General features: G+C 39.7%; 1 protein-coding gene across 1 annotated transcript in view; it reads right to left on the minus strand.

Moving 5' to 3' along the window:
• The window catches only part of PCSK5 (proprotein convertase subtilisin/kexin type 5), a 435,012-nt gene that overhangs the window by 81,964 nt on the left and 338,917 nt on the right, over nucleotides 1–14,131 (minus strand). Inside the window, exon 24 of the mRNA XM_036260761.1 lies at nucleotides 7,412–7,480. Within this exon, the coding sequence (XP_036116654.1) occupies nucleotides 7,412–7,480 (69 nt within the window). The remainder of the gene's footprint in view (nucleotides 1–7,411; nucleotides 7,481–14,131) is intronic.

The raw sequence follows: 14,131 nt of genomic DNA on the forward strand, positions 1-14,131 counted from the left end.
AAAAAATCACAGATGCCTGAGCCTCACCCCAGACCAATTAAATCAGAAACTTTGGGAGTGGATCCCAGGACTGCGTTTTACGCGATTCCAACATGCACCAAGGCTGAGAACAACCGGTCTTTCCCATTGAGGTGTTTGCCCTATGAAAGCAGAAAACATGCTTTATTTTCCTGTATTTACTTATGCTTACTTAGATGTAGATGCTCAGTAAATGCTTCTTGAACCAAATTTTAAAAATTAGAGAAAGTTGCCCAAATTCCCCAAACTGGGCTCATATGGATGCTTTCCTTGAGCCGTAGAAAAAGGCAAAAGTACCAGCATGTTGTTATTCTCACAACAGCGATTTGAAAGAGTGGGGTAAAGAAAGGTCGGGGTCCTTTCACTGACAGTTCACCTGTTGACTACTTGTCATTTATCGGTGGTCCTGTTTTTGACTCTTTAGTTGCCAAGGGGTCAGAGAAGTGAGGCAGCAGAATACATTGGGAAACTCCATCAGTTTTTATTTTATTTTACTTAAAAAATTATTTTTCTTTATTGATTTTAGAGAGAGAGAAAGGGAGAGGGAGTGAGAGAAAGGGAGAGGGAGAGACAGACGGAAACATTGATGAGAGGTACATATATTCTTTCTGATTGGTGTTTCAGGCATCTTAGGATATATTCCTAGAAGTGGGATCACTGGGTCAAATGGCAGTTCAGTTTTTAATTTTTTGAGGAAACACCATAGGGCTGCACCGTTCTGCATTCCCATCAGCAGTGTACTAGTGATAGCAGCACCATTTACAATAGCTAAGATCTGGAAGGAGTCCAAGTGTCCATCAGTAGACGAGTGGATAAAAAAGCTGTGGTACATATACACAATGGAGTACTATGCAGCTGTAAGAAAGAAAGATCTCTTATCCTTTGAGATGATATGGTGGGACCTGGAGAGTATTATGCTAAGCGAAATAAGCCAATCAGAGCAAGACAAATATCAGACGATCTCACTTATTTGTGGAATATAATGAACAAAATAAGCAGATGAACAAAATAGACCCAGAGACATGGAAGTAGGGTTCAGACTGACAAACCTCGGGGTGGGGGTGGGGGGGGATGAGATAAACCAAAGAACTAATATGCATATATGCGTAACCAATGGACCTAGACAGCAATTCTATGAGGAGGGTGGCGGGGTCTGGAGGAGGGTGTCAATGGGGGAAAAAGTAAAAACATCTGTAACAAAAATAAATTAATAATAATAATAATAATAATAAAAGAAACATCGATGAAAGAGAACATTGATTAGTTACCTCTTGCTTGCCCCCACTGGGGATTGGGCCCACAACCTGGGCAAGTGCCCTGACTGGGAATCGAACTGGCGCATCTGGGAATCTTGGTGCATGGGCTGATCCTCAATCACTGAACTACACTGGCTGGGCTCCATCAATTTTTGTTTTTTTTTAATCCTCACCTGAGGACATTTTTTTTTTTTCTATTTTTTGTTCAGATAGAATGGGAGGGAGAGAGAGAGAGAAACATCGACGTGAAAGGGAGACATCGAGTGGTTGCCACCCACACAACCCAACCAGGGCCGGGGACAAACTACAACCGAGGTACATGCCCTTAGCGGGCACCGAACCCGGGTCTCTCTGAACCGCAGGCTGATGCTCTAACCGCTGAGCCAAACTGGCCAGGGCTCCATCAGTTTTTTAAAAAGCAACTTCCTCAGAAAAATTTTTTTGAAAGAAAGAGAAAGTCAGATACAGCCACGGTATGATAATGGGCGAGATCGGAGAGGCAGAGGAGAGAAAGCAGTGAAACAGAGTGGCCACATGCTTGGGACTGTTTCATTACAAACATATGGCGTGAGACCTTGGAACATACCGGTAGCAGTCCCAGTCATCACCAGGGGGAGCATGCCATTAGGGTGTTCACTATTACTGGTTTCTCTTTTGCAGGCATGCGACAAGTGGTGCCTCGGTACTCTGTGATCTTGGGCACGACCATGTGACTTGCTTTGGCCAAAACTGTGTCAGTGGGAGTTACAAGTGGCACATTTTGGGAACCCTTCAAGAGCCAGTGTACTTTTCTTCTGCCACAAGGCGATGGCGCTCGTCAGCCTGGGCCCTGGAGCGAGGGCCACGGGGAGCAGAGTTCTCGATGGAGATGTAGCATGCATGAGAGAGAAACCTTTGTCACTTTAAGTCTTTGAGCATTCGGGGGTCATTTGTTATCAAACCCCGCCTATCGTAGTGCAGACATAAGAAAAAGAGTTTCTATGCCAAATGCTCCCTCTGTGGAAAGATAAACGAAATTATGCAGAACTTTGAAACTGACTTTAAGGACCCCGTCACCCCCCTCTGCCTCTCTCATCCTCAGTTTCCCCATCAGTAAAAAGCGCTGGCTTGCCCATGTCAAAACCCATCATCTACCTTAAGTGTTCAGCACAGTGCCTGGTGAATGATGATGCTTGGTAAAGATGAGGCTGGACAGCCCCCCTGCTGGTGGAACAAACTGAACAAACGATGGGGAAGCAGAAAGGACGAAAGCATGCAGTAAGTATTTGCTAAGTGAATTGACGAAGAGAGCCAGGACAAAGGACCATGAAACTGCAATACTTCTGTAAATTCTTCGAGTGTTGGGTTCTCCTTTTTTTTTTTTAAGGTTTTATTTCTTCTAAAACCCCATCTTTGAAATGCAGTATAATTTAGAAAATAAGGAGAGAGGAGCCTCTAATGAATGGCAATCAAAACCACCATTTTACGTTTTTAAAAGACAGCTTGCTTGCTCCTCTTTTCTTCAGCAAACTGGGGACAGTGCATTGAGATTTGAATTCTTTCTCTGAAGCTGGCTTTCGTTTGGCCTTTTAAAGAAAAGAGGCATCTGAACTGTCCTTCCCCATCTGTCCCTAGAGATGACAGTAGCTACTACCTGGATCCTGCACAAATTCAGCCAGACCTTGAGTGACGCACTAGGTCACTAGAAAGAAGGCCCTTTATGAATGTTGAGTTTGACTTTTACAGTCAGCAACTTCTTTCCAATTTAAAGGAGACACCAGCCTAATAAAATTTTATTCTGTAATGCCTTTGGTTTGGAAGGTATCCAGACTGTTTGCCACTGTTTTGTTCCCCTGAAAGTTTGTGGGAAAGGTCCCGGGGGAGATCTGGGTAAAGTGAAATAAATAGTGATCTGTGACTATATTGGATTTGAAAAACCCTGTATGTCTGCCATTGGAAAAGTAAAACATGGATTTTATGTCGCAGTATTTTTCTTCTTCTGTGAATGAGTTCTTCTTAATAGAATTACAGAATGTTCAGAGGCATCCTTGACCTCTACGCACTATACACAAGTACCAACCCCCATAGTCTTGACAATAAAAAAAATGTTTCAAAACAGTGAATAATGTCCCCTGGGGCCATCCCCACCTCCAATTAAGAAAGATTGGTCTAGACACTTTTGTCAAGGATACTAGGGATATTGTGTTCTTATTAATTTATCACATCAGGAAATGCATGATATCAGGTTGTATGGAACTAACGATAATGGTTAACTTGGTAACCAGCAACTCTCTCCATTGTAATGAACTATGAATTGTGGAGGTACTTTGTGTGTGATTATCCTGCTCCCAGACAATTTTCGACTTAATGATTTTAGCATCCACTGATGAGTCTCCCTTGAGTCTATACACTCGAGGATATAAAATGATGATTTTCTAATTCTTCCCATGCATATATACCAGCTGAAAAGAAGAGCTTTCTGTAAAGAAGAGCTTTCCCCTTTATTCTATTTTTCCTTTATCTCTTTAAATATCAATGATGCGTAGATTGTTTTAAATGAATTGTAATTCCTTATCATCATAAAGCATTTTGATGCTCATATTGTTCAGATTGGCCAGTGGGAACTCATGTACACTAAATACTGCATCATGTGTTACGAATATCTAAACCACTTACATGCTTCAAATCAAAATATGTAAAAAGTTATTCCTAGCGAAGTCTCATCCTACTCCCCTCACCCCCTCCTCTGTAGGTAACTACTTTCATTAGTGTCTGATATCTTTTTTGTATTTCTTATTAAAAATTAAGTAAAAAAAATATGTATCTGTATGTTAGTACAAATCTTTGTCCCCTTATTTAGCACTTAATTTTATTGCCTTTTTCTTTTTTTGCAATTACTTAAAATTTTTTAATTTGTGTATATTTTTTCTCAAGACTAAGGACTAGAGGCATTTTAGTGAGCAAATGCTAATGGATTTTCACCACCTGCTTCTGAGTCAAGATAAGGGCACACTGACCTCTATTTTATTGACAAGATGATGAAGTAAAAAGAGATCATACAATTTGATTAAATCATCATTGAGTCATTGGTCATGTAGGTATGAGTCCCAAATCTCAGGTTATAGTCAAGTGTCATACTTATTACCACATTCCCTAAATTAAAACAACAAAGTGGAGTACTATGCAGCTGTAAGAAAGAAAAATCTCTTATCCTTTGAGATGACACGGAGGGACCTGGAAAGTATTATCCTAAGCTAAACAAGCCAAGCAGAAAAAGACAAATACCACATGATCTCACTTATTTGTGGAATATAATGAACATAACAGTCTGAGGAATAGGGTAGGAAGTAGGGTACAGACTAACAACCCTCAGAAGAGGGGGTGATGGGGGAAGGGAAGAGATGAACCACAGAACTTATATGCACATACGCATAACCAATGGACATGGACAACAAAGCCAGGGACGGGGTGGGGGAATAGGGAGGAGGGTGTCAATGAGGAAAAAAAGGAGAAACATCTGTAACAAAAATAAAATAATAAAAAAAAATTAAAAACAAACAAACAAAAACAACAAAGGATGCCTTAAAACATTAAGTAAAAATGATTCCATTTACTTATCCTCTCAATTAATTAACAAATATAATTTAGAAACTTAGATTTACCTTAGTTAAAATTTTCATTCAAGATGCTGATTAGAAAGACAAAGAATTCGTTGTCACAGCCTCTTGGGACAAAGTGGTGTTATACAAAGTGCTATTTGTTTTCAGCTTGATGAAAGGCCCACAAACACATTTGATTTTAGCACCATTCAAAATGTTCTAGTCACGGCTCCTGCAATCCCACTGCACTTTGTACCTCTTTCTATGCTGGCAGGTGGCCTTGCGAAGGAAGTGGCTCCAGGTGTCACTTGTAGGCCTTCCAGCAGGATCATAGCCATATTAGCCTGGACTCCCCAGGGTGGGCACGCAGTAGACAATTAAAATCTTGTAAAGGCATGAATGAACTAAATATTTTGAAAGCACTTTGTGAAGTCAATTGAACTTTCTAATTTTTGCAACTTGATTATTTTGGATTTTGTATCCCCAGAGAGCAGGTGTGTGTTATGAAATTCATTTTCCAGTGTCTACTCTTCGGTTTCATCTTCACCCGCATCAGCTAAGGGAAGGGTGGACACGGAGCAGATCCCCATTGAACATGGTTGTCCCTCTCCCACCTCCGTGCCAGGATTCCCACTGATCCTGAACGGGTCCACACACATTCATACATCTTTTAAACTGGAGAGTCAAAATCACAAAAATCACAGGTTTAAAATTTGACAGGCAGGAAGACGTGCAGCATGCTGGTGCACGTGCATGTGTGACCATACTTACACACACATACACACACACACACACACACACACACACCCCTCCATGGTGCATAAAGGTTCTAGCAAGGACACATAACACACAACAGCGAAGGTGCAAAAGGAGGCCACAAAAATTAGCTGGAATGTGAAACCCTATGGGCAAATATGGTCTGAAATGGGCAGAAAGGGAAATCAATATAGTAAAAATATTTATCCTTGCTCCCTGCAGGAACAGTTATCTCTTATCACTTCACAAGAGACACTAGAATTTGCTTATCTTTTTAAAAAATATATGTTTTTATTGATTGTTTTTAGAGAGAGGAAGGGAGAGAGAGAGAAACATCGATGTAAGAGAGAAACATCAATTGGCTGCATCCTGCATGCCTCCCACTGGGGATTGAGCCGGAAACCCAGGCATGTGCCCTGACCAGGAATCGAACCAGGCCCTCTTAGTCCATGGGATGATGCTCAATCCACTGAGCCACATCAGCTAGGCAAATTTGTGTGTCTATTTAATTTTAGTACCTTTATTTCTTGTGTTTAGGTCTAATTTTGCTTCCCAGAAAATTAGCATTTTACCCTCACTCTCTGAGTCTAGATGTTACCCCCTTCTTAAGTGCAACTCCATTATTATATTTTATTTTCTAGTAACACATGCTTCATTTCATAGTGGAAGATAATGGGAGGCTGATATTCAAGTTCCTAAAACCTCTATTTTATAGTTAAAGATAGTACAGAAAATACACAATTTCCATTTAAGGCAGAGAGAATTGGTGACAGCCATAAGGTAAATTATAATTCATGTGTAATATTTAAGAATTAAGGAAACCCATTAGAGAAAGTCAATAAAAAGCCTGCTTAATCCTGGCACAGTCTAACCCCTTGCAACTTCAGGAAGCATCGGGCAGTTATTAGAAATGCAAACTCTCAGGCCCTATCTAGACATATGAGTCAGAATTTGCATTTTAACAAATTCCCCATGGGTATTTTTATGCACATTAAAGCTTTAGAAGCATGAGTTAACCAATCACAGGGCTTTACAGGAACTCCATGAAGAGAAATTATTCCATCAATCTTTAATCTTGGTTGGTTTTTTTTCCAAAGATCCACAGACCCACATGCTAATTAATTTCAATATCTTGTTTAAAGTTACATCAAAATACGTTCCTGGAATTTGGCCTACTTTTCATTTTGCATCCAATCCAATGGTGCTCCGTGATGCAGACTGTCCCTCCCTCTCCACAGAGAACCAGGCGTGCATGGGGAGAAAAGAGGAGCCAGTGATGTGAATTAGAGGAGTACATGGAAGGCTGACCAGTGCTTTTAATTGTATGATGGCATTTCAACTCGCTGTCACCACATTGCTTTTTCTCAAAGGATTGTCTTAGGCCCGAAGTCATTTTTACAAAGTGAGTGATTAGGCATATCACTTTGCTTGATTTTAATTCTTTCCCACCATTGTTCATTTTCAAATTTGTGATCTCGAGAAGCTAAGAAGAGGTTGGGTCCCAGGCACCTAGAAACATGGTTGCTGTAGGTACCCCCTGCCAACTAGCTAACAACCAGAGGAAAAGATGCCTGTCCCTTCCTGGACCTGAGTTGCACGAAGACAAGTGACCTATGCATTGCCTCAGAAGGGAGCATCTATCACTGCCACCCGGTTTCCATGGGAGTGAGCCCACTTAATGGATATTGATGGTGACACTGATAATGACAACCATGGCAAGAGTCCCTGCTAAAGGAATGACAGGGTGTGTGGAAAAAGGCACAACTCTTTCAACTCTTTAACTGATAAAAGAAGATGACATACCCACTCTGCATCCCAAACATCCTTCTTCGCAAGGCACACATGCTTCATAGTCTGGGTCTAGGACTTCACCTATACAATGAGAAGAGTGAGAAACAAGTCATTTTCACTGAGTGGAGACACATCAGTTGCTATGAAAATATGTTGGTGTGTAGCTTATTTCTAAGCAAGCAATAGAGCACTTATGAAACCTAAAACTAACGTTAAGGATCTCTGTGTCACCCACCTTTTTATCTCCCTCATTCATTTAATTGATTAGATCACCTTGATTGGGTATAAATAGAACAGAGTGGGACTATATGCCAGACAATTTGTATTGAAGTTAAGCTGGTAGATTTTATTTCTTAAAGAATAAAGAAAGTGTAGGAATAGAGGGATCAAATCTTGACCTAATAAAGGCCATGTATGAAAAACCTACAGCCAACATCATACTCAATAGGCAAAAACTAAAAGCATTTCCCTTAAGAACAGGAGCAAGACAAGGATGCCCACTTTTGCCACTCTTATTTAACATAGTACGGAAAGTCTTAGCCATAGCAACTAGATATGAAGAAAAAATAAAGGGGATCCAAATTGGAAAGGAGGAAGTGAAACTGTCCTTATTTGCAGATAACATGATATTATACATAGAAAATCCTAAGGACTCCATCAAAAATCTACTAGATTTAATAAACAAATGTGGCAAAGTAGCAGGGTACAAAATTAATATCAAGACATCGACGGCATTCTTATATACCAATAATGACCTCACAGAAAGAGAAACTAAAAAAAAAATCCCATTTATCTATGTGGCAAATAATTAAGATACCTAGGAATAAGCTTAACCAAAGAAGTAAAGGATCTATTTCCAGAAAACTACAGGATGTTGAAAAAAGAAATAGAGGAAGATATAAAAGAGTGGAAGCACATACCTTGTTCATGGATTGGAAGAATTAAAATCATTAAAATGTTTGTACTACCCTCGGGAACTGCAGGGTACGGGGGCACCGGAGAGGCCTGAGAGACCCAGCAGGGACTATGCTATACAGTAACCCATGGGACCTGCAGGGTGCTGAACCACCAGAGAGGCTTGTGTGACCCAGCAGAGACTGTGCAGATCTAGTTACCCCCAGGACCTGTGGGGTGCTGCAGCACCAGAGAGGCCTGTGCGACCCAGCAGGGACTGAGTGATCTAGTTACCTATGGGGCCTGTGGGGTGCTGAAACACCAGAGAGACCTGCACAACCCTGGCTCTATGCCCACACATAGGCAAAGAGCCAGGTCCCCAAAGGGACTGTGCAATTCAGTTACCCTCAGGAACTGCAAGGTGCTGGGGCACCAGGAAGGCCTGTGTGACTCAGCTGCACACAAGATAGGCATAGAGTATGTGAAAAATAGAGGCAGAGTGAATAGAAGGAGGCAGACAATCTCTCAGGGCCAAAGGAGAATTACAAAGGACAAATCCTCAGAAAAAGCAACAGAAAAGCAGCAGGACAGGACCATGTAACCAAGGACACTGGTAGGATCTGCGGAGATGCAAAAGGGTGGCGGGCTGGGAGCCCACACACAGCAGCCGTCTTAGCTGTGAACAGCACCCTTGGGGAATAAACCAAGCCCACTACACAGTGCAGAGAGCCAGAACACAGGGCTAAAATAGCCACAGCCACTCACCTGGGGGCTACCACAGAGGGAGAGCAGAGTGGGCTGGAACTCTGTGGGGATACCTGGGATTTGGAGGGCACTCAGTGTTTTTGCTGAGTTGTGGCCACAAAGGACGGTGGCCAGTGTGCTCCTTCCCAGAACCGTGGGGAAAAAAAGCAACCCCCCCCCCCCAGAGATTCAGTCTTTCCCAGGTGAAGCAAAGAAATGCAAATTGAGGCTCATTAATAACCAGCATCTATCCCACCCTCTAGAAATCCTCTGATGCAGAACATTAGGGCTACATTCCAAGGCACTGAGTAACTGAGACTACTAGCCACCAGGAAAAGGCTAGAGGATAACTGAACCTTTCCTGGGCGTGCAAATCTACCCAGAAAAGTAAGACTTGAAAGTGGTGTTTAACGTGGGCCCATCCAGGCTCATCCAAACCCAGTAGAGGGAACTACAAACAGGAGAACACCAACACCCACAGGGAAAATTTGGCAGGCTCCAAAACCCACTGAGATAGCTAAAATGGTGAAACAATGAAACAAATCCCGAATGAAAGAAGAAGAGAACTCTATCAAAGATGAGATCAATGAAATGCAGCTAAGCATATTATCAGAGGTAGAGTTCAGAACCATGATCTTGAGGAAGCTCAACAGCATGAGTAAGGACATCAGCACCATGAGTAAAGATATAGAAACATTGAAAACCAACCAAGTGGAAATGAAGAATGACATAGCAGAAATGAAGAACACATTGGAAGGACTAACCAGCAGAGTAGAGGAAGCTAAGGATCGGATCAGTGAATTAGAAGACAGGGTAGAAAGAATCAACCAATCAGAAAAGCAAAAGAAAAAAACAATAAAAAAAACAGGAAGACAACTTAAGAGAACTGTGGGACAACTGAAAACATAATAACATTCACATCATAGGAGTCCCCGAAGAGGAAGAAAATGGGCAAAGGTAAGAGAATATATTTGATGAAATAGTGACAGAAAACTTTCCTAACTTGGTGAAGAAAGAAGGCATTCAAGTTCAAGAAGCACAGAGAGCCCGAAGTAAGAAGAACCCAAACAGGCCCACACCAAGACACATAGCAATTAAAATGCCAAAAATTAAAGACAAACAGAAAATCCTAAAGGCAGCAAGGGATAAGCAATAGGTTACCTACAAAGGAAACCTCATAAGGCTCTCAGCTGACTTCTTGACAGAAACACTACAGCCCAGAAGGGAGTGGTATGAAGTAAATGAGGTCATGAAAAACAAGGATCTGAATCCAAGACTACTCTATACAACAAGGCTATCATTCAAAATAGAAGGTCAAATAAAGAGCTTTCCAGACCCCCCCCCAAAGGCTACGGGAATATATTAACACCAAACCAGCACTGCAGGATATGCTAAAAGGACTGCAGTAATTAATAGAACAATAGGAAGAAAAATAGAACCACACTAAACAAAAATGGCAATAAATAAGTACATATCAATTATCACTTTAAATGTGAATGGTTTGAATGCTCTGATAAAAAGACACAGAGTAGATGACTGGATAAGAAAGCATGACTCACATATATGTTGTTTACAAGAAACCCACCTCAAAACAAAAAAGACTCACAAGGTTGAAAGTGAAGGAATGAAAAAAAATCTTCCAAGCAAACAGAAAGCAAAACAAAAGCTGGGGTAGCAATACTCATATCTGATAAAGTAGATTTCAAAATGAAGACCATAACTAGAGACAAAGAAGGCCACTACATAATATTAAAAGGTTCTATCCAACAGGAAGATATAACCTTGGTAAACATATATGCATCCAATTTAGGAGCAACAACATATATTAAAAATCTTTTGGAGGGCTTCAAAAGAGAAATCAACAGCAATACAATCATAGCAGGGTACTTCAATTCCCCACTGACATCACTGGATAGATCTTCTAGACAAAAAATTAACAAGGAAACACAGACTCTAAATGAAGTGCTAGATAAATGGATTTAATAGATATCTACGAAGAATTACACCTCAAAACTACAGAATTCACATTCTTTTCAAGTGCACATGGGACATTCTCAAAGCCAGACCACATGTTAGGGCAGAAACTAAGTCTCTACAAGTTCAAGAAGATTGAAATATGTGATCAAGCCTCTTCTCAGATCACAATGGCATGAACTAGAAATCAATAGCAACAAGAACAATACAAAGACATTTGAACACATGGAGGCTAAATAGCATGTTATTGAACAATGAATGGGTTCACAGGGAGATCAAGGAAAAATTAAAAACTACTTGGAAAACCATGAAAGTGAACACACAACAACACAAAATCAATGGGATTCCGTGACAGTAGTTCTGATAGGGAAGTTGATACCACTACAGGCCTACCTCAAGAAGCAAAAAAAATTCTAATAGACCATCTAACCTCACAACTTAAAGAACTACAAAGTGAACAGAAAGAAAACCAAAGAGCAAGTAGAAGGAAGGAAATAGTAAAGATCAGAGCAGAAATAAATGACGTGGAGACCAAAAAAAACAATTCAAAGGATCAATGAAACAAAGAGCTGGTTCTTTGAAAAGATAAACAAGATTGATGTACCCTTAGCTAGACTCACCAAGAATCAAAGAGAGAGAACCTAAATACACAAAATCAGAAATGAAAGGGGAGAAATAATAGCTGACACCACAGAAATACAAAGGATTGTTAACAGATATTATGAACAATTATACGACAATAAATTCAACAATCTAAGCGATATGGACAAATTTCTAGAAACAGATAGTCTCCCAAAACTGAACCTGGAAGAGATAGAAAACTTGAACAGACCAATAACAACAAAAGAAATTGAAGATGTAATCAAGAGTCTCCCAGCAAACAAAAGCCCAGGCCCGAACGGCTTCACAGAGGAATTGTACCGAACATTCAAAGAAGAAATAATACCCATTCTCCTCAAACTACTTCAAAAAATTCAAGAAGAAGGAAGACTTCCAAACTTGTTTTATGAAGCCAGCATAATTCTAATTCCAAAATCAGAAAAAGACACTACAAAGAAAGAAAACTACAGACCAATATCCCTGATGAACATAGATGCCAAAATCCTGAACAAAATACTAGCAAATCGAATCCAGCAATACATCAAAAAAATTATTCACCATGACCAAGTGGGATTCATCCCAGGGATGCAAGGCTGGTACAATATTCGCAAATCAATAAATGTGATACACCACATAAATAAAATGAAAGATAAAAATCATATGATTATATCATTAGATGCTGAAAAAGCATTCAACAAAATCCAGCACCCATTTCTGATAAAAACGCTCAGCCATCTGGGAATAGAGGGATCATATCTCGACAGAATAAAGGCCATATATGAAAGACCTACAGCCAACATCATACTCAATAGGGAAAAATTAAAAGCATTTTTCTTAAGAACAGGAACAAGACAAGGATGCCCACTTTCACCACTCTTATTTAACATAGAAAAAAAAAAAGGGATCCAAATTGGAAAGGAGGAAGTGAAACTGTCATTATTCACAGATGACATGATACTATATGTAGAAAACCCCAAATACTCCATAAAAAAATTTACTAGACTTAATAAATGAATTCGGAAAAGTAGCAGGATACAAAACTAATGTCAAGAAATTGAGGACATTTTTATACACCAATGATGAACTCACAGAAAGAGAAACTAAGAAAACAATCCCATTTACCATTGCAGCAAAAAAAAAAAAAAAATTCGGATACCTAGGAATAAACTTAACCAAAGAAATAAAGGACCTATTCACAGAAAACTACAGGTCAATGAAAAAAAAAATAGGGGAAGATATAAAAAACTGGAAGCACATACCTTGTTCATGAATTGGAAGAATTAACATCATTAAAATGTCCATACTACCCAAAGCAATCTATAGATTCAATGCAATTCCCATCAAAATACCAACGACATACTTCACAGAACTAGAACAAATACTTCAAAAGTTCATATGGAACCAAAACAGACCTTGAATAGCCACAGCAATATTGAAAAATAAGAACAAAGTAGGAGGGATCACATTACCAGATTTCAGGTTATACAACAAAGCCACTGTAATCAAAACAGCCTGGTACTGGCACAAGAACAGGCGTATAGACCAATGGAACAGAACAGAGAACCCAGAAATGGACCCAAGTCAATATGCTCAATTAATATTTGACAAGGTGGCAAGAGCATACAGTGGAGTAAAGACAGCCTCTTTAATAAATGGTGTTGGGAAAATTGGACAGCTACATGCAAAAAAAAAATAATAATAAAATAAAATAAAATAAAATAAAATAAAACTAGACCATCAACTTACACCATACACAAGAATAAACTCAAAGTAAATAAAAAACTTAAATGTGACTCATGAGTCCATAAACATCCTAGAAGAAACTGTAGGCAACAAAATTTCAGACATCATACACAGCAAAATTTTCACTGATACATCACCTAAGGCAACAGAAACAAAGGAGAAAATGAACACATGGGACTACATCAAACTCAAAAGCTTCTGTACAGCAAAAGATGCAATCATCAATATGGGAAGGCAACCCACTGTATGGGAGAGCATAATTGCCAATGATATATCATATAAGGGGTTAATTTCCAATATATAGAGAGTGCTCATACAACTCAAAAAAGGAAGACAAAGAACCCAATTAAAAAATGGGCAGAGGAGCTAAATAGACATCTCCCAAACAGGATATACAAATAGCCAAGAAACATATGAAGAAATGCTCAACGTCGCTAATCATCAGAGAGATGCAAATTAAAACAACAATGAGGTATCACCTCACACCTGTCAGAATGGCAGGTATCAATGGTATCAATGGTTTGATACAAATCATCAAACAAGTGTTGGTTAGGGTGTGGAGAAAAGGGGACTCTAGTACACTGCTGGTGGGAATGCAGACTCGTGCAGCCACTATGGAAAACACTATGGTGTTACCTCAAAAAATTAAAATTTAAACTTCCATTTGACCCAGTAATCCCACTTCTAGGAATATACCCTAAGAAGCCTGAAACACCAATTAGGAAGAATATATGCACCCCCATGTTCGTAGCAGCACTATTTACAATACCTAATATC

The sequence above is a fragment of the Molossus molossus genome, unplaced genomic scaffold (genome assembly GCF_014108415.1).
Source record: "Molossus molossus isolate mMolMol1 unplaced genomic scaffold, mMolMol1.p scaffold_m16_p_14, whole genome shotgun sequence".
NCBI classification, from domain to species: Eukaryota; Metazoa; Chordata; class Mammalia; order Chiroptera; family Molossidae; genus Molossus; species Molossus molossus.